The 15,322-nt window shown below is 38.8% G+C and overlaps 1 protein-coding gene across 2 annotated transcripts; it reads left to right on the top strand.

The window, feature by feature from the left end:
* The first annotated feature begins 1,612 nt into the window (after positions 1 to 1,612).
* Positions 1,613 to 15,118, top strand: lrrc38b (leucine rich repeat containing 38b). 2 transcript variants are annotated; one of them, XM_039612825.1, is made up of 3 exons: positions 1,613 to 2,328; positions 14,390 to 14,467; positions 14,590 to 15,118. In XM_039612825.1, the coding sequence occupies exons 1-3, from the start codon at positions 1,701 to 1,703 to the stop codon at positions 14,598 to 14,600; spliced, it is 717 nt and encodes a 238-aa protein (XP_039468759.1). In that variant the 5' UTR covers positions 1,613 to 1,700; the 3' UTR covers positions 14,601 to 15,118. The 2 variants fall into 2 exon arrangements, with proteins under 2 accessions (XP_039468759.1, XP_031589053.1); XM_031733193.2 differs by having other exon boundaries at positions 14,390 to 15,118.
* The last annotated feature ends 204 nt before the right edge of the window (positions 15,119 to 15,322 follow it).

Genomic DNA, 15,322 nt, shown 5'->3' with positions numbered 1-15,322 from the left:
AGTTTCTAGGTGAAAGCATGAGGACGTAGTTAAGTTTCAAAGACAAGCAAGTTTTAGCAGAATTGTGGAAGTTTCCCATTCATTTCAATGGGACAAATTAAAGGAAAAAAGTGTAATATTTTAAAAAGTATAATAGTAATAAACACCAAAAGATATAGCCGGAATTAGCAGAAATAGCAGAACAGTTTAGAGTTTGAACGGAGAAAATCGGCTGAAAACTGAGGGAGTAGTTCAGTGCCGAAAAACGGGGCAGCAACTTGAAGAATAAAGTTTAAAACAGGAACTCAATAGTGTGGAAGCCCTTTTAGGGCATCCACACAATAATAATAAAGAATAAAGAGAAACAGGAACTCAATAGTGTGGATGCTTAATCAGCATCCACACAATAAACTTTCCTTTCAAGACGACAGGTGATCTGCAAGGGCATTTTAGCACTACACCAAACCTGTGCTCATGTTCATTGTAGAAACAAAATATTACAGGAACATAAATATACATAAATAAAGACCAATGTATTTACACTTCTATATATTTATACATCTATCTATCGATATATCTACATGTTCATTGCTAAATTTAAAAAAACGAATAGATTTTTAAAAGTATATAACATGATAGATATTTTTTCCTGGATATGTCTTTAAGGGCACATAAATGCCAATTAAAATAAACAGCATCACATGTTTCAAATTTTATACTTTAAGATCATCCAATCATCATTTTTAACACTATAGGAAGTGACATCACGTGTTGACAGTGTGGTTCAGGCACGCCCCCTGGAAATAATGAGAGGGGAGAGGGCATGTGATAAACTGTGGTAGATTCAGAGGCAGACATTGGATTGGCATGGCTGTGTGCAGCTCAGCATTGCAATCTACATTCACGAGGCTTCTGCCTGGATATTTGGATTCTCTCTCACACAGCTTTGATGCAGGGCTGGACAGCGTAACACAGCATGTTGCAGGGCACTGGGAGATAGAGAAGGAATAATAAGGGGAGACAACCTTACGAACACTTGAGCGATGTTCCGTGAGCTTCTCTCTTTCTCTCATCAGACCAACGGGCTTTTCTATACAGAGACCTGGGTCTAATGGAGGGATGTAACGATGTTACTCTTTGCTTGTCATGCTTGAATCAGAGCTTCGTATTATATCCTTTTGTGTCAGAGACCTTATTGTCTTTGTCTGTCACTGCCGCCAGATCAACTGTGGGGTAGTGTGGCGGACAGAGCCTCCTCCTCAACCCCCCTCTCCCTTGTCTGTGCCCCCGACGTCTCTTCATTCCCTGCTCGCTCGTGTCTATTTACCACTCTCATTCTACCCTCCCCTCGTTGTTAAAAGCAGTCGTTCTTGCTTTCAAGCTACCTACTGCTTACTATCCTCCTGTCTTTCCTCATTCAAAGCAGGCAGGCTATTATTTTATCCAGGCAGCTCGCTACATGATCCCTTGGAAAGCAGCTTTCAACGCTGCTCTGCCATCTCCCAATTCCTGAGCCCTTCCAGAAATCCATCTCCATAACAAAAGGATGTTTCTCCAGGAGGATTGATCTCCTTCACCCCCTTCAGTCACCCCTTCCCCTCCCTTGTCCTGATCTCCTGCCCTCTGACCCTCATCCTCTTGTTCCTAACCCCAAACCACCCTCTCCTATTTGTCCTAACCCCAAGCCTTTTTCTCCCCTAACTCATTTCCCCCCCTTGACCATGTTGCCATGTGTCTGCTGGCTTCAGCTTATCCTCATTTTGCTGTCCTCTGTCTTATGGACCCGGGGGGAGAACTGCCCAGCAACCTGCTTGTGCCCAGATCCTCACACTGTGGACTGCAGTGGCCGTGGGCTAACTAGTTTACCCGATGAGATCCCCTTGGATGTGCGCAGGCTTTTGCTGGCCGACAACTGGATAAACCGTATCCCCTCCGACTTTCTGGTTCTATACAGTGACTTGGTCTATCTGGACCTCCGGAACAACTCCCTTTCCCACATAGAACCAGGGACTCTCAGCACCTCTTCCAGGCTGGTCTTCCTGGACCTTGGCAGCAACAATTTGACTGAAATCCCTAAGGGGACATTTGGGGAGTCTCGGAGTTTGATCAAACTACGACTGGGAAACAACCCATATCTGAGCAAGGTGAGTGAGGATGCTTTCCTGGGCCTCACCTCTCTGAGAGAACTTGAACTGGAGCGTAATGCGCTGTCTACCCTAAAGGTGGGGGCATTGAGTCAGTTGCCCTCCCTGCGGGTAGTGAGGCTTGAGGGCAACCCCTGGGTGTGCAATTGCAACTTTGCCAACCTGTTTGCATGGCTAACGGAGAACAGTAATAAGCTTCCAAATGGTAAGTAACAAAAAGAGCCATTTTCTCTTCATGTGTTTGACCCAAATAAACCATATCTCTTTACAACATTCAACAGTATTATGGCAAATCCATTACCACAACACTTCTCTGGTCTATTTATGTTTTCCCTGTAGGAGAGGAAACCCCCCCTCCCTCTCCCTTGTTCTAATTTTGTCTCTTTTTTTACCTCCACCCCCACAGCCTATAATGTGTGAGACCAAGTGTGTAATACGAGACAATAGCACTCATTTGAAAGTGAAAACTGCGAGGATAGTGTGTGTATAAAGTTAATCAATTGTTATAGAAAGCAACTTGAAATGTAATATGGTCTGATTTGTAAAGAGAAATTAAACAACTCACATTAAGAATCTAACTTGCTTTTCTAATGGCTCCACATTTGAATATGTAGATAAGCCTGACCTATATCCTGTGTAATCATCAGCATTCATTTGTGGCTTATATTTATATTGGCTATATAATATTTAAGATAATATATATAATTCTCACATAATATTTGCTATTTAGTTGACAATATTTCAGCCATGTAACCTTTTCCTGTGCCACTGAAAATCAGACTCTTCCTCCTGTTCCTGTGCTGATTGCTCTATCCATGTGAATTTTAAGGCTCATAATATACACGCGCTGTCTACCACTGTGATTTAGCCTGCAGCGTTGAGTTAGATAACAGGACTGAAGTTTTGGAGGCTTTACAAGGCAATCTCCGTGTGTGCATGATTATCTGAGGAATAAAACAAGACAAAGGGGGTCACCATGTCCTTTCAGAAGTATTATACGCAGGGTAAGATCTTCTTACATCATGAAACCAGAGCTAATGTATTCTAAAGGGAGTTGCATGGTATGTCCCAGATAAAACAGAACGCATTACCATTGTTTGGCGTTCTGTTTATCAGGCTATATAAAATACCTTAATCGCAATCAACATTCTCACATAAGAGACAGAAGGTTTCAAAAGAGAAGACTACTGCACTCGATCAAAAAGCTAAAATAAACAAATCTGACAGTACTGCTATACGTGAATTTTAAACTATGCTGTACATCTTCTGAGAACTTTGTTTGAATGTGGCTAACAGTGAGTGTATTTAAAAACAAAACAGCAACCAAACCTGTGAATACACCACAAAATGTTCATGAACAGTTTATTGGGTTTAAAGATGAAGGTGTACAGTTACTGTCAGGGTGTAAAATGTTGCCCTGCATAAACAAACAAAGAAACATGTTTTATCAAAAGCCTGAATAACAGTGTGGTTCAAGATGAGGGTTTTAATCTTGCTCTCGTCTCTTGAATAGGTTAACTGAGAAAAAGAAGATATGAGTGTTTGCAGAAAAACCATGCACACATCCACATGAGTGTTTTCAAATTCCCAAAGCTGGCACCTTTTTTAAGGAAGTACGACCTTAGATTTGTTTTAAAAGAAACTCGGTTGTGTTTCCTGCGTGTATATCTTGTTTTTAGATGTGGCTTAGTTATTGTTCAGTTTATTTCATTTTATTATATTTTTGACAACTAGATTCCTTTTCATTTGCTGTTTGTTCTGGTTAAAGCCCCCAAATACTCAGATGGTTTAAGTAAAGATAATGATTTGGGTTTGACATTAATGTTTTGTCATACAGTCGGGTAACACCCAACCCCCCTCACCCTGCCAGCTGATGTTCTAGCCTGCCCTCTTGTGCAGACAGGATATTCAGATAGTGGATATCCTTTGCAGACTTCCTATTCTGTAATGAAATTCATGGTTAATTATTAAAAGATGTAGTCCAAATCAATGCCAGCCTGCCCTTATGCCTTATGTGTGAAATAACCCTCTCTAAAATTGTGAACTGACTGGGTAACACTCTAATTCAGCTCCCTCCCAAAGTGTCTGGCTGTTACAAACTGCTGACACCTCACAAAAGCAAACTTCTAATATACATTTAGGCCATGGTGTACCATGCTATTGATTCTGCTTCTGTGTTCTTTTTTCATTTGCCCCAAATTTGCAAGTTTAGGCCTGTGAGGAAGCAAAGTTGATAAACTGGCAAGATTACCCAATTCCCCCAAGCAGGAGTTTGCAAATGCATTAATCACAGGCACTATGTGTTGTCAACTCCGAGGCATAATGAATTGCATTAGCAGCGCTGACCTTGCCTAATATCACACATCACACTTTATTTCCATCGCCAGTCAACATTACCTCCATTCTAACCAATTTCTGTGGGACAAGGTGATTTGAATTTCCCTAATCAATCACTAGAGACCAATCTCTCCACCTGACTCTAATGTTTTTTTTAAGGGGCTAATGGGTAATCGTTAGAGATCCCATGGCACTCTTTGCTTTTTCAATAAAAAACATTGTTTGTTTGTATGTCACGATGCCAGATGAATCAGTCAACACAGTTGACTGGACTGATTCAGAGGTCTGGACCAAGGCAAAAGCTGGCCAGACAGACATCAACAACAAAGAAGAAGCCAAAGGCCTGGCCAAGCTGCTGTCATGACTGCCAACTGGCCCCAAAACACACTCTCAAATTCAGTTAGTAATGCTTATCTCACCTCATCAGCAGCTTTTACATTTGTTTTATGGCCCTAGCAGCTTGGACAAAACGCACAGTGACACCTAATAGTAAAGAGTCTTTAAACTAGTCTATGCTTAGTCTTTTGTAATATTTTATCATTTCCTTTAGACAAAATATGTCTGGAATTTACTTTCTAGTGTTAATAAAACCAAGATAAATAATATCTTGGTGAAAGGGATACTAATTATACTTTAGTCTATTGGAAAACAATGCAAATTAATACCAGTCACACAGGACAAGTAACTGAACTGAAAATATCTTTCCAAACAAGTTGCTGTCTTATTCTGTGTTTAGTTTATAGAAGCGGCTTTATGTATCTCATGATAAAACTACACAGCTACCAAAATACTGTCTGTGGATTATATCCATGTGTTGTTATGTTCATGTATGTCACTAACACCTTGAATGTGTTTTTTGAAGTGAGCAGAAGTTTATTTTACATAAGTTTTCAACCAGCTCATAAAAATATAAAGAAGTTAAGAACATATTGCAGGAGAATTTGTGGTTTCACGGATTCTTTGTGGGAAGCACAAATAGCTGGGATGCTTATAGTGATTTGGACTTACAAACACGGTTCACACATGTAGGAATCAAACTGCCAGACCTAATTAACGTAATGGCTGAGCTCTCGATCATGGAAAAATGCAATGACCTAGTCTCTGAAATGCTGTATTGGAAGTGGTTACACAATAAACAGATGGACACTCATTAGTGAATGAGCTTGACTTGGTAAGCGTTTCAATATGTATCAACTCTAACAACCATCATCAGCGTGGGCGTTGCCACTTAATGTCTCACTCATCTCAGAGAAAATCAGTTACAGAGACAGAAAGTAGAATTTAAATTCTCCATTAGTGCGCTCTTTTCACACTTGTGGGTGTTGCATCCTCATGTCTTTTTCACCAAGCAGCAAATCAGGTAAATAGCTACAAAAAATAGTTTTTAAATTTGAGAATGTTGTCTCTCTTACCAGCAAGAGCTCAATAATATTAAAAACAGAAGGGCTAAAGCTACTCCAGTGGTATCCCAATTAAATACTTCATACTCATTTTAATATTCACTGTCATGTGGCTTCAGACTGAAACTAAGTGGTGTTACTGCAAAAAGGGTAAGATAGTAAAACAAGCACACAATTATGTGCAACTCTATGCAAACAGCTTGTGATAACATCATTTGCATGACCACATAAAAAAACGCAGCTGCTACTGGAAGTGTACTAGTACCATGTGATAATGGGAGCCGTGATGAAAGTACCATCCAAGTACCAAGTCATAGTCTGCTCCAGCTATGCAGATGATAAGCCACAAAATAATGTTGAGAGAGCAGGGGAAACAAGGCATGAAACATGAAGGTGAAAAAGAAAGTCCAGCTGAAAATCAGTGTAGTTCCCTTGGTTTTGTTCCAATAAACAGAAGACCTAGAAACACTGAAGAATGTGTTTTTGTTTTCTTAGCAATTCAACAAAGACCGCAGAAGCTAGACTGCTGCAGGAAAAAGCCAAACCGAGGTGCCTTTCACTAAATTTTAAACCAGAAATCCTTCTCCAGAATTAAAATATAGCACTAATAAACTATCTCTCTTTCTGTCTGTTGCTCTAGCTCAAACTAATTTCAAACTTGTAAATAAAGAAAAATTGTAGTGCTATTTTATGTTTTCCCTAGGTATCAATGACTTCCTTGGTTAAGACCTGCATGATGTAGCAGCTGAAGAGCCCATGCTGTAAACTGGATTCCCATTTCATTTTTCACCTCTTGATTTCCCCTGTGATTTCCAGTTCACAGTACGGCACAATTTCATGTTTGCATAACTGTGATTACTGCAGGCCAGCATGATGAGTGCTTGGAAGGTGCATCAATTCAGGACTTTTTGGACACAAAAAAAAATTGATGTGCGACATTGATAAAAATTATTATTGATTTTTTAAAATGAGTTAAACCAGACTCTTACCGTTTCTTTTATACAAAAACATCAACTGTCCTGTTGAGCAGTCAGCTGATTAGTCATATATATAAACTTTTCCATTTAAAAAAAGAATTTGCACCATTTAAATGTCTAGTTTTTAGCCAACAGTGAAGTTCATGAATGTTTCAGTGGAAGGATGAGTGTAAACATGATCCACTGCTGTCTCCAGTGCTCTTGGGTTAAGGATGAACAAAGGCCATGTATAATTCACAGTGACACAGTTCTACAGCACATTGGCCAGGGTAATTGGAGCTAGAGCTGCCTACAGGGCAAGACAGGCCAACTCTCATGGGCGACGGTAGACTGGATCTGAGCCTCGTCATGCAGTTGCTATCAACACTAGTCGTGACCTAAACACTTTCACGACAAACTAGCAGTTCATGTGACAGGGTCAAAATCAGAATTTTCCTTGACAACGTATCAAGTATCTCCTTTGAGACCTGTTTCCGCACTCCAAAGCACACTCTGAAAATATGATGCCACTGGCTGACACTCGCATGTTGCCATACTACCCAGCATGATCATTTGCTATCTTTACAGTGGAGAGAAAATATCTGTTCCATTAACACAGACTGACAGCTTGTTTTATCTTGGCCTAATTTAATGTTTATTTAAAGTTGGGATGTGAAGGAGAGAGTACCGGGAAGGGAAAGCTGAGTGCGAAGAGGTGGACAGGATTACAAAGTGGGATAGCATCAGACAGAGCTCATACAGAAGCAGAAAGGGATAATCTGCCAGTGTCAGAAATAAAAGGTGAAAAGCCAAAAGCATTATCTCGCTGAGAGTGTGTAACATCGTGCATGATAGATTTTTTGGGTTTTTGTTCATCTGTGTGGCCAACTGCGAGGCATAAATTACATAAATGACTTGCATATTTAGGGATGAATTATGACAATAGACAAATTGCATTGTCAGTCCAATGATATAGTGGAAATATATCTGCTAGCATTTGCTTTTAAACAGTCACCTCTGGTGTTTGGGAATAAGCAATTTCAATTGTTTTTGAGATGAGATGTTTTAAATATTCCCATAGTACAGCGATGTCTCTGAGTCTACATGCAGAAGGAATCCCCTTCTGAACGAGTCACCCTCACCCCACTGTCACATACGTGCTCGTCATTTTGTGCAGCTGTGCATTCACTTCACACATTCCACACTCCAGTCCCTGCTGCTGCCCTTTTCTTGCATACATCTCACCATTTTCTCCCAGATTTCCTTCAAATTCTTTGGAGGATTAAAACTGAATCATTTTTCAGTCGCTCTGCAATTATGCCTGCCTTGTTCTATTTACATCCGCTGAATATTGGACTTGAATGGCACATTCATCCCGTTTAATACAGCAGGGAGGGGACAGTTTTGTTAATCATTGTCGCAGCTTGAGTATTCATAGAGAGTACCTCGATACCAGTATGCTATGGCCAAATGAAAGCTAACTACTTCACGTGTGCAGATGTACTGATGGGGTAATTTTGCTTTTAGCCTTTGGTGCAGAGATCAATCTGGACTGTGGTGTTGAGGGAGGGAGGAGAAACAAGCCTCTGATATCATTCTGCCACAGCTAGGTAGATCAGTCACGACTGAGACAGCAGATAGCCTGTCCTGTTGACTGGCTATAATCCTAAACGTAATCCATCAACTGTTCGTGCCAGGAATGTAACGTAGCTGTGTGGGCCGACATACCTGATAGTGTAAGGATCTGATTTGTGTTGTGTCAGTGCACAGTAGCCTGCTCCTTACACGTGTTTTTTTTGTGTGTGTGTGTGTGATCACACTGGTGTTTGGGGTCATTTATGAACTCTGAAAATTGTACCGCGTCTGCTTACTCATTTAACAAGCTGTCATTGACTCACTGCATGGACCTAGATACTCTGTGTACTTTAAAACACCATCTTATTTTTCTGCCAGAGTAAGTGTGAAGTTACAGTTACTAGAAAATCACATGTTTATTAAATGTTTTGCTGGATTCATAAAGAATTGGGCTTAAAACATTTAAAAGCATATGCTCAATCTACGTTGATAATGTGCATCTTTGTGTTATCCCCAGGCAACAAAACACAGGGACTGCAGTCTGTATTTCCAGAAACATCATTGCTAAACATATTTACACTGGACAAGACATGTACCAAATTCAATTACAGGTATAAGCAAAGGAAACAAAGCTTTTTCTCTCTGTCTCTCTCACTCTCTCACTCACTTATGCAATTGGTATCTGTTAACTGTATTTGCATTGCACTTACTTTTTTTTTTTTTTTACTTTAAACTAGTTGTATAAATAGAAAAGTCAGAAGAGATCCTCATCCTTTGAGCCTCTTCCCAGAAGTGAGTTTAAGTTAGTCCGACTCTCTTGGGGTTTCCTGGCTTCACTGAGCCTAACATTGGATGTCCTGGATAACTGCTGTCACAAAGCTTGTTCCCAGCTCCCTGTAAAACTCTGGCTATAACAATGGTTATGTGACAGAGGCAGAGTTGTTTAAATAATAGATACTAATAAATAACTGTGAGAAATAACTAATGAAGCAATGAGTATATTATTAGATGAAATTGTATTCATTTATTTCAGTTCAATTAATAAATGTGATAAATGCATTAAATGTGTTTTAATTACAGGTGAGACTCACAAATACAAGACTTGTGTTGTTCTGAGTTGTACCCAGAATATGACGGAATACATTCAAATGCTTTATCATAAAAGTTGTAGTGATGATATGCTCATGCAGTACTGGGTGGCTACACCTTGAAGCCGACCCTGTTTAGTTACAATGTTTGACTCTTTGGATCATTTTTGACAAAATCCTGATTTTGCGCTGTTTAATAAGATTTGAAATCTCAGAGTGAAACCATAAACTCTTCACTTCGGAGGAGAATAATTTGTTTTTCATTTATGTATCATTGGAGTTTGTGAGCGTTATAAGGAATGCAGGTTTTAGGTTCTTCTGCACTGGCTTGAGTTTTCATAACTAAGAGGCTATTTCCATTCATACAAGTCTAGAGTCTGTTATTGTTTATAAGAGAAGATTTGTTTGCATGTAATTTTAAAATAATGGATTATAACTGCTGTCAGTTGGCTGTTGCATTAGCGATATTTTGGTTGTAATTTTATCCCATGGGAGAACAAGCTGGGATAAAATGGTTTTGGGGATTTTCTTTTCTTTTAATGTTAGCTCACAGTTAAAATTATTTTACCTGTAAAATATCAGACTCAGTCTTCCATGTCCTGCATCTAAAATCTGAAAAACCTCTGTGTATCAATAAGATGTCTTCCTCTTCTTTGCTAAACACAACAGCTGTTCAACATGTCCCTTATTTTAAGGTGGTTTAGGTACAAATATTAAATTAATCGAGGCGAGCTTTTCATATTGTATGGCATGCTCAGACAAACGTAAAAATTAACAAAAACAAAGTTGTGTTAGCCGTCAAGATATTTGACGTGCTTGTTATCGCACACCAAAGTAGTACTACCAGGAAAAAGATAACTTTGCTGTCTCTTTCTACCACTGGTCTGTTTTCTAAATCCATTTTGATAAATGTGATAATGCTGCTACTCCTGCAGGGGCCATGTGTTCACCAGGATAATTTTAGTCTCAGATGTCATTAATCAAGCATCTGAAAGAGGCAAGACCAGACAGAACTATCTCAAAAGGCAAAGGCGAAGTCTCTAAGGTGACTGCTTATTTGCAATGCAGAAAGCACATTGTGAATATGAATGTAAATTGTTTGTTTCATGCGCAAATGGACAGGACAGGCAGTCTTTGTATGTGATAATTATGCTAGAGGTGACTTTTCATTCAACATGACTGCTGTTAACCAGTTAATGCAAGTTATTTTTCATTCTACCCATGTCTATTTTTTGGAATATATATTGATGGTGCACATTAGATAAAACAGAAAACAAGACGCTTCTTTATACAAAAACAATTAATTTCATAAACCTGTATATTAAAGGAGGAAATCACACTCTTAATGTCTATAAAATAGGTCCAAGCAGTAGTTTGAGTACTGTCAGAGAAAATAGAAATGTTGGAAAAAATAACAATTAAAAAAAAGAAAAAGAAAGAAGCCCAGCTGATTTAAACTGCACTTTGCAAATTTCAAAGTGTGAGCCATGTGCCTGGTTACGCAATGCAATGCTTAGAATAGTGGATTTTGAAAGCATTAAAAGCCAACAAAACGTTTCAGCTCATACTTGTCACGAAAGGAGATTAAACATCTCTAAATACATTGCGACCTTTATAAGGCCAACTTTGCCTCTTCAGCACATACATGTCACTCAGACAACTTGAATGAGCAGTATTCTCACAGGCAGTGAAACATGAATTTGTTTTGATCTCTGATTCCCAGAGCATATGGCCGACATGTCGTGGACTTAATCATGCCAGGAACCAATATGCTCCTCTTGAGCTTCATAAGGACTGATGGTATTGGCTTATTGAAGCCTCTTGATGCTGGGATTTTGTGATGAAATTGAGCAAAAGTGGAACAAAACAAAGTGGCGCGTAGAAGTTCATTCTTTCCTGTTGGCCTCCGTGGTTCTTAAAAAATGGTTATAACAGGTATAATACATTAATATGTACTGTCAAAATTACTCCCAAACATGATGACTTGGACGTGGCATTTTTATGTAAGTCTAAGGCTAAAAAGAGCAGAACCACCAAACCTCAGTGTTTTCCAGGCTATAATGCATTCATAAATTGTTTATACAGTTACACTGGAAGACATTAATCGTGATGTCTGTAAGGAATGTGTTTTTTAATGTTTTGTCTGACCTATTGCGGTCTAGCACAAGTGAAGAAGGTGCTTGGAAAAAGATGGATGAAAACATAGGCAATGAAACTAGATCAAAATATGTGCATGATTATTGACATTTAGATTTCGTACTTTATTGTTAAAAGGTTTAGTGACACAGACCCTTGCCGGAGATGGAGATGTGGACAGAACCTTATGAAAAACCCAAACACTGTTACAGGTGCTATTTTAAAATAACATTGAATCAAAATAGTGTATTTAATATGTATGAAACATAACTTTTTCCCTGTCCTGTAATTTTGTGTTGTTGTTATCTTAATGACATGTTCCATAATATTTATGTCAGCTGAAATGTAGGAGGTTTTTATTAGGAGATTGGTGTCACTAAGTTTCAACAAGGTTTTAGAGAGTCTAACTAATACTGTAACGAGTCAGTCAAAGGACCATCACATATTTCCAACTATATTTACATTTGTACATTTATGTTTCCAACTCGCTCAACTTTTGAAGGTTATTTGTTCCTTTACAACAAAGTTGTACACATTTAACAATTATTTAATTGATCGTCACAGATGTTTTAGTTTTACTATTAACATTACTCTAATACTTTACCACAATTTAAATGTAATACATTAAACACCACATAAAAAGTGTCACTTTGGTGCAGAATTAAGGTATTTAATTGAACAAACACACTCTCGGGCAGTACTAAAAATCTTCAGTATGCTCCATGTTGTGCTGACTGTTGAGCAAAGATCCAGAATTGATGTACTGCCAAGTGTGTGCATTTGCATGCACAGTATCAGTATTTGAAATTTACAAAATAACATTTTGAGACATTCTCGCCTGAAATATCTTAAAAGTTTTAGCCACCCACATTCTAAAGATTTATCTCTACCCACCTATAAACTAACACTTGCATCCATATGTCTAGTTCTTCACACAATACATTGTCAGAAGTGGAAAAAGTACATACAATCTGTATTAAGTAGATTAGGTAGATAGTAAATGTCTCTGTTTGCTATTACCGAATTGTAGATTTAGTGGCTTTGCCTCCATAACTAAAGAGGGATATGAAAAGTGGATTCAGTGGGTGAGGCAACCATAAGACTTAAGTGGAGTCTAATTCATAATAATTGCACCAAAAATGCTGTTCCTGATTTTTCTGGATCATTCCAGCCCACTGTAATTCTTGAGTACTGCTATTAATGATGTCTAAATCATATATTTTTACCTATTTTACTGATGCTTATTATGTGCAACAAGCACAGCTGATGGGTACACTAGTAGGATAGATTTTATATATTATTGTTCCCTCCATTTACCTTGTGGAGGTACAGGAAACAATAACTCCCCTCAAATGGCTTAAGCCAAAAGTATTGGGCCTTTTTTTTGTGAAAATTTAAAGAGTAGATATTTGTACTAAAATGTAGGGAATAAAAGTAACAAGTTGTCAAAAAAATAAAAACTCAAGTAGAGCACAGAACAGAACAAGACATTTGTACTACGTTACTTTTCCCACCTGTGTACATTGCCAGTATTTAGTTACATTAAATTTGTTGATGTATAAAGTTTGCAGTATGAAGGTCAAGAAATACAGAAAGAAAGAACATTTCTAGCACCTAATTAGAACTTGTATCAAGTTAATGTCAAATGTTAATCAAGTTCTCATTAAAATAACTTGAATACCTGACTCTGTAAGCATGAACACCTTCTGTCTTTAGTGATAGCATCAGTGGCCTGTAATCAACACATGCATGTTAAAACTGATCCGAATGATCCAGTGCTGATGTCATTTGTAATCATGAGAGTAAAAGAAGACTCCGATAAGGGCTTGTATCCTTGAAATCCAATAAGCCACAGTCGCTGTCCTTTTCCATTTAAACAATGTCTGAACAATAAACCACGTTAAAGTGACAAAGGCACAGAGAGCAGCACTCACTGATTTATCACGGCTTCATCTTGAGATGAGTTTGGTCAAGGTGCCCCTGTCTGAGACAGTGCCCTTTGCCAATGCTCTACATCAGTGGATTTTTGAAGTGCAACAGAGGTCATATTCAACAGCGTGTGCATTCTAAGAGATCCACCTTGTGCAGCTAGCAAATTAAATTATTTTAAAAATTATTTTCATTCACCAAACCATTTGAAACTAATGCGTTTATCTTGACATGAAAATGGGCTGCTTTCACAGCACTACAGCACACTAGATAAAATCAACCTTGTCTCACTAATGCATATACTGTATCACTTTGCCTCACAGTATTTCAGCTGTATTCCAAGAGTGAACCTACAGTCATGGTGTGGGTGGGTGTACTGTATACACAGTGCAACTTCAACTCATAAGTGAAGACTTCTGATCGACCTTACAGTTATTAAATCAGCTCCCACACTTAGGAAGAAACCGCGTTACCCTGTTGAACTGAGATATTCCACTATCAGAATTAAAGGGCTTCATACAAACAGGACAGCTCAAACTATGCTCTCCACTTTTCTTTGATAGTCTTTAGCTCTGAGCAGGTGTGGGCTGCATGAGCAGTAGATCAAATGCACATCACCTTTAATTTTAAACCAATGGGGAGTTAAATTAGAGTTCTTGTGTTTGTGCGGTGCATATAGTGAACTGTATTAAGGCCTACAGTACCTGGACTATGTGCTTGTTTTTATATATGATGTAAACTGTCATGTAAGTACTGCCATTGAATTAATTCGTATAGAAATGAATGAATGTGAGGTTCAACGTGTCTTGTTCAGTTGTATAATCGCATTTACTCTCTCTATGTAGGGGTCAAAGGATTGGAGTGCTCCCTCCCTATGGATGGCAGACGTGTATCCCTTACCCAGCTCTCAAAGGACAGCTTCCGTGAGTGCCAGGCCACCCTGACTCTGACAGACCTTCTTATCATCATTTTCTCTGGCATCTCAGTGTCTGTAGTGGCCATTATGACCAGTTTCTTCCTGGCTTCAACTGTTCATTGCTTCCAGCGTTGGAGTAAAGGCACCAAGGGGGATGAAGAGGAGAGTGAGGAGTGAGAAGGACTTACTTTTAAAGAACTGCACGGTCCTTCTCCTTCCGGCAGTGAGAGAACATAGAAGACAATGTGTGCCCCATGCCGTTTCCTTTCTGGTCAATATCCAGGACTGTTCAATGGTAGGATCTTGCCCTGTTAAGGCTGAAGTTGTTTTCTTTGCACATGGACTTCTGAAATATGGTAATAAAAGACACTGGAAAGGAATGAGTCCTATTAAAGGTTAGCGTGTGTGCTGCACCACTCGCAAAATGCTATTATAGAGATCTTATTTTTGGCTGTTAGCGCTTGTGGTCATTTATGGCCACTGGCTCTTGGCTCAGTGTTACAAGTCTACACAAATATGCCAAGACCTTTATAAAAAAAAAGAAAAGAAATAGATAATAAAAAAAAGTGTTGCTGCAGTACTCTCGTATTAGTCTTAGTCATACCAAAAACCTTTCAAAATTTAGTCGTGTAGGACATTCAATCCTGGAATCTGAAATCCTGTAAAAATGGCTTCAAAGTTAGTGTGACCCTTTGAATGACTTTCACTGGGGTTTTATCTGAGTAGGCCAGAATGCTTGATCTTGATTCCATAAAAAAGGATGTCATATTGACCAGTGACCTCGATATTTAACTGCCTATAACATGATATGCTGGCGTATCCTGCCATTTTCTCGAGTCTCTGTTGGACAGCCACTCTCACT

The sequence above is a fragment of the Oreochromis aureus genome, linkage group 5, assembly GCF_013358895.1.
Source record: "Oreochromis aureus strain Israel breed Guangdong linkage group 5, ZZ_aureus, whole genome shotgun sequence".
Lineage (NCBI taxonomy): Eukaryota > Metazoa > Chordata > Actinopteri > Cichliformes > Cichlidae > Oreochromis > Oreochromis aureus.
The sequence above is the reverse complement of the archived record's forward strand: the minus strand, read 5'-3'. Positions and strand labels throughout refer to the sequence as shown.